Genomic DNA, 6,102 nt, shown 5'->3' with positions numbered 1-6,102 from the left:
GATGACACCACCCTTATGGCAGAAAGTGAAGAAGAACTAAAGAGCCTCTTGATGAAAGTGAAAGAAGAAAGTTGGCTTAAAGCTCAACATTCAGAAAACTAAGATCATGGCGTCTGGTCCCATCACTTCATGGCAAATAGATGGGGAAACAGTGGCTGACTTTATTTTGGGAGGCTCCAAAATCACTGCAGATGGTGACGGCAGCCATGAATTAAAAGACGCTGACTCCTTGGAAGGAAAGTTATGACCTCCTTGGAAGGAAAGCATATTAAAAAGCAAAGACATTACTTTGCCAACAAATGTCTGTCTAGTCAAGGGTATGGTTTTTCCAGTAGTCATGTATCGATGTTAGAGTTGGACTCTAAAGAAAGTTGAGCGCCAAAGAATTGATGCTTTTGAACTGTGGCGTCGGAGAAGACTCTTGAGAGGCCCTTGGACTGCAAGGAGATCCAACCAGTCCATCCTAAAGGAGATCAGTCCTGGGTGTTCATTGGAAGGACTGATGCTAAAGCTGAAACTCCAATACTTTGGCCACCTCATGCAAAGAGTTGACTCATTTGAAAAGACTCTGATGCTGGGAAAGTTTGAGGGCAGGAGGAGAAGGGGACGACAGAGGATGAGATGGTTGGTTGGCATCACCGACTTAATGGACATGAGTTTGGGTAAACTCCGGGAGTTGGTGATGGACAGGGAGGCCTGGCGTGCTGCAGTCCATGGGGTTGCAAAGAGTTGGATGCGACTGAGCGACTGAACTGAACTGAAAGACTAAACCAGCAGGGAGCAAAGCCAGTAAACAATACTATTTACATCATTTTGTTTTAGTCGCTAGGTTGTGTCCAACTCTTTTGGGACCCCATGGACTGTAGCCTGCCAGGTTCCTCTGTCCATGGGATTTCCCAGGCAAGAATACTGCAGTGGGTTGTCCTTTCCTTCTCCAGGAGATCTTTCTGACCCAGGAATTGAACCCTCCCTGCATTGGCAGGTGGATTTTTTTTTTTTTTTCCCCTACCACTGAGACATCAGGGCCCTAAAAAACTGAGAAACTGGCTTCTGCAAGTAAGGATAAAGAGGGTAACTAAAAGGATTGGCAATTCCCTTGGGAATGAATTATACCCTTATGATACCACTCATCAACCTAAAAGCCTAATTCTGAAAGCCCTTTTATTTGGGAGAGAGTAAAAAGAGAGTCCTTGTGTTAGACGACATCAGGCACTTGGAAATTTTTATACCGAATTCTGAGACCTCCCAACCTCTACAGCCCTTTTCTCTCATTTGGTTTTCAAAATACATATCCCACGGACTCTGAACTTTCAATCAGCTTTTAAATGTCCCACTTTTAAATAATCAATTATTACCAGACACCTGTGGAAGCCTCTAACATAAGAGTCCAAAAGCAACAGAAGAAATAGAGACTGAAAGGAGAAGAAAAACTCAAACAAGCTATCATTAATATCAGAATTAAATTACCCTGGCAGGTAGCAGTAGGATAATTAAATTATCCTACTGTAGCCACGCAAGACTGGAAGGGCTTAAGGGAAAAGCTGAGCAAGAGCACCTGAAGTAAGAGAGCAGAAGTTAGCATTTTAAAAATGCAGATGGCGGGCAGAGGAGGAATACAGATTGTAGGCCCCTCCCTCAGTAGATGACGAATTCAGAACCTCTTGGAATGGAGATTCAAGAATCTGGAATGGGTTATATGGCCAGCTGGGCAGTGGTCTAGAGACTGGGGACAGGAGGACAGAAGATCTGACTGCATACAGCAGGGTAAAAAGAAGTTGGGTGGGGGTGGGTATCTAGGCTTTCTCTCCCCCACTCACTGGGTGGATAATGGTGTCAGTCCCAAATATAGAAGCAAAGATACACATCTGACACTGTTCCCCACCCCCTCAACACACACACACCAAATCAAAGATGGGTGGTACATACTCATGGGCAAGTGGAGGTATCTCTTACTTCGATTACTGATACAGTTTCTTGCCACCAATGCCTAAGGACACAAGAGCATTGTGTTCTCATTCCTTTATATCATCATTTGTTGATATAAGGCTGCTTCCTCAGTCCTTTCCCTAGACAAAACAAAACAAAAACCCTGATCATTTTGTAACTGGGAAAGTGCTTCAGAAAGCCAAACTCTTTGACAGCAGATGTTTGCAGCAAAGTTAAGGATTTATTTGCAGGATGCCAAGCAAGGGCATGGGAGACAGGTGTCAGATGCACCCCTTCTTGGTCTTTAAGTTAGGGATGTTTTAAAGGGCAAGAACAAAGAAATTGGGATTAATCACCATCTTCTAACTTTTAAAATATATTTATTTACTTATTTATTTGGCTGCATCGGGTCTTAGTTGCGCCAGGTGGGATCTTTCACTGTGCACAGACTATAGTTGTGGCACACAGTTGCTACATGGCATGTGGGGTCTTACTTCCCTGACCAGGGATAGAACCCACCTCCCCTCCATTGCAAGACAGATTCTCAACCACTAGCCACCAGGGAAGCCCCACCGTTTCTTAATCTGGTTTTGTGAGTCAGGTTGTCTGCAGTTTACAATTCCCTGGCCCGGTGATACAGGTCTGTGAGCTCATCTTGTCCTAGAAAAACAACCTGAATTTGTATGTTACTAATGATATACGTACCTACATTATATATGTGTATGTATATATGTATATGTATATATATCTGCAACAGCAATTTTAGTACATTAATGATGTTATCAAAAATAGCATTCCTTAGTGGATCAGATGGTAAGACGTCTGCCTGCAATGGGGGAGACCTGGGTTCGATCCCTGGGTCAGGAAGATTCCCCTGGAGAAGGAAATGGCAAGCCACTACAGTACTCTTGCCTGGAAAATTCCATGGATGGAGGAGCCTGGTAGGCTACAGTCCACGGGATCGCAAAGAGTCGGACACCACTGAGCAATTTCACACACACAGTCATCTGACTCTGGTTGATTAGTATTCAGTTAGCCCAAGATTGGAGAGGGCAATGGTGCCCCACTCCAGTACTCTTGCCTGGAGAATGCCATGGATGGAGGAGCCTGGTAGGCTGCAGTCCATGGGGTCGCTGAGAGTCGGACACGACTGAGCGACTTCACTTTCACTTTTCACTTTCACGCATTGGAGAAGGAAATGGCAACCCACTCCAGTATTCTTGCCTGGAGAATCCCAGGGACGGGGGAGCCTGGTGGGCTGCTGTCTCTGGGGTCGCACAGAGTCGGACACGACTGAAGCGACTTAGCAGCAGCAGCAGCCCAAGATTGATGTCAGAGGAGACAAGATAGGGAATACAGTTATGGAGGGAGGTTATGTCAGTTATGTCAGTGAGGGAAGCTGGTTTTAGGGGAACTCGGTTTCTATTTCCTCTCTGCTACCAGCACAGTATCTTTTTTTTTAAATCACCATTATTGTTCCTGACATTTTTAATAATTAACTTACATGCCTCCAACTCCTCTAAAAAAAGACTGCTATTCAGGAGCATAAGTAGCTTAAGTAACTTTCTTGACTCAGACCTGTTTTCTATATAACTCTTATTGAAAGCTGAAATGTTCTTAGTTTTCATTTAAATGCACCTCTTCCAATTAAAATGTCAGCCTTATGACAAGGAATCCGTTTGCAGGCTTCATTGCTGCATAGTCCCCCGCAAGGTAGGACAAGTTATTATTTTTTTAAAAAGTTTAATGGATGAAGTCCAGTCACTCGTGTATTTCACAATGATTTCATCGCTCTTAGCACCAACTCCAAGCGATCTCTTTCTAGCCAGCCACATCGTGAACAAGGAGCCAGTTGCTTCGAATTAAAGTTTCTCGCTCAGAGTTTCTTGGCAAGTATGAAAGGGTACGACTCCAAGGGTGTCAACTCCAAAGTCCTCGCAAACTATGTCCAAAATCCAACGTGACTGGAGTGGAGATTTGAAATGAGAACAAGCAGCAAAATGCCATCTCTTTTTGGCAGAGGCCTCCGAAGCTCGGAGAAGGGGCGGGGCGGGACAGAGTGACGCTATCTGCGCCGGGTCGCTCGTGTGACGTCAGCAAGGCGACGCGGAAGATTACGGGTGAACCCGCGCCATTTACATCTCGGAAGGCTAGGCCAGATTTAAACCTTGGGAGTTACTGATTTATTCGCTGTGTGTGACGCCTTGGGTTGGGCTGGCGGGAGAAGGTCCGGATGGGCTCAGACCTCCCCGCTACCCTCTCACCTCTGGGCCTTCTGAGTGGGTCTCGACAGGAGGCGGTATCCAGTAGGGACATGTGTGAGGGAGGAGAAGTACGGCGTCATCTGGGGCTGGCTGCACACAGGTTTGCTTAGCTTCCGGGCTAGCGTTGGCCTCGGATTTGAATTAGTGGTGTCTGGCCGAATGGAGTGGTGGTGCAAAGATTAAACTTGACCATTGTGCTCTCTCCACTCACCCTGCATTAGACTCTGCACCTTATTTCAAATGTAAGGTAGCTTTTCTAAATAGCATGATTTCGAGAAGCAATTGGAAAAACGTGTTGAAAGGTAAAAAATGCATTATTATTAATCGTAGTCGCTTCATGAACGTTAAGAAGCTGGTGGATATGGGAAAATAAAGTTTTTAGGTTATTTATCAGTATTTAAAATAACCAGTAACCTACAAGAGTCCCTAAGACCTCTCATGACTCAATAGCAGCCTCTATTGACATAAAGTTGCAAGTATCTTAAAACTTAATGATCCCGTTACATATATAATCTGTTTACCAGATTTTCCAATTTTTTTCCCCCCTTCTTCTGTGGTCCCAGAAATGTTTGGACATCCATTTAGTATCCTCTATTGAAACAAATGTATTTATGATTCAGTTAATGAAAACGAAAACCTTAGACAACAAGAATAGATTTGGCCTTAATTCTCTTAAAGAGAAAACTGGCAATTGAAAGTTTAAAAAACATATTAATTGTATAGATATGTATAGTGAATGTTGTAATTTGTCATAAAAAATGGCTTTTTAAAAAATTCATTTTATCTTGTGCATCACAGAAAGAGCAAGTATTTGTAGAAAAGCTTATTAAAAATACTGCAAATATTTTATATTTAAAAGTTTGTGTTTAGAAATCAGAGTATTTCCAAACCTTATGGGTTTCAGCAGTTACTCATTTTGCTCTCTTTGAAGTGAAATAAAAGTTGTTCCGTCCTGTCTGACTCTGGAATTCTCTAGGCCAGAATAGTGGAGTGGGTAGCTCTTCCCTTCTCCAGGAGATCTTCTCAACCCAGGGATCGAACCCAGGTCTTCCGCATTGCGGGCAGATTCTTTACTAGCTGAGCCACAAAGGAAGTCCCTTGCTGTCTTTAGGAATGTTTTATTTTCTCTAATTGATATTAATTAAATGATGTGGATGAATCAGTAGGAAAATAAGTTCAAATAAGACAGTTGTGAGGTTTTTGTTATTGTTCAATCATGCCTAACTTTTTTTTGATGAAATACAGCTTCACATTTTCTTTTTATGTGACCTGCATTGAGAAGCTCAAAGAACATTGTATTGATATAATACTTTATTGAGTTGTAATATTATAGAGTCTAAGTTTAAATGAATTTATTGGCAATTTAAAAATCAAATTAGAGGCTATTCCCTGGCTGCCCAGTAGTTGGGGTTCTGTGCTTTCACTTCTGGGGCCCTGGGTTGGATCCTTGGTTGGGAAACTAAGATCCTACAATATATGTATGTGTGTGTGTGTAATATATATGTTATAAATATGTATATTTCAAACTAGAGTATGAAGAGCTTAGTTCTTAACAGCTATAAAAGTGACTTGCTGTGACCTTTGAAAAAAGTATTATATATTAATAATAATCACAGTTTATATAGAGAGGACTAAACTTAGATAAATGTAAGGGTTTTTTTCTCTTTTTTCTATCAGAGATTGATTTTATTTTCACCTTCGTTCAGTTCCTAAAAGCAGACTTCACTTGAATTAGCTTTTTCAAAGTTTCCGTACAGGATTTTAATTATTTTAATCAACCTGTAACAAGAAAAATGAAAAAACTAAGCATATGGTACTTTGAATTTAGTTTTACTGGATAATAATTTACTTATTATTTCTTTCCTATTGTGTGGTCTGTTTTGAGAGAATTCTGCATTTCTACTTGTTTGAT

The 6,102-nt window shown here is 41.9% G+C and overlaps 1 protein-coding gene across 4 annotated transcripts in view; it reads left to right on the top strand.

The window, feature by feature from the left end:
- The first annotated feature begins 3,044 nt into the window (after positions 1-3,044).
- Positions 3,045-6,102, top strand: part of AASDH (aminoadipate-semialdehyde dehydrogenase) — a 29,681-nt gene continuing 26,623 nt past the window's right edge. The window contains exon 1 of one of the 4 annotated variants that reach the window (XM_061420238.1): positions 3,045-4,492. In XM_061420238.1, the coding sequence (XP_061276222.1) occupies positions 4,456-4,492 (37 nt within the window). In that variant the 5' untranslated portion in view covers positions 3,045-4,455. The remainder of the gene's footprint in view (positions 4,493-6,102) is intronic. The other 3 variants (XM_061420237.1, XM_061420239.1, XM_061420240.1) reach the window with 3 other exon arrangements.

This window comes from Bos javanicus, chromosome 6 (genome assembly GCF_032452875.1).
Source record: "Bos javanicus breed banteng chromosome 6, ARS-OSU_banteng_1.0, whole genome shotgun sequence".
NCBI classification, from domain to species: Eukaryota; Metazoa; Chordata; class Mammalia; order Artiodactyla; family Bovidae; genus Bos; species Bos javanicus.
The sequence above is the reverse complement of the archived record's forward strand: the minus strand, read 5'-3'. Positions and strand labels throughout refer to the sequence as shown.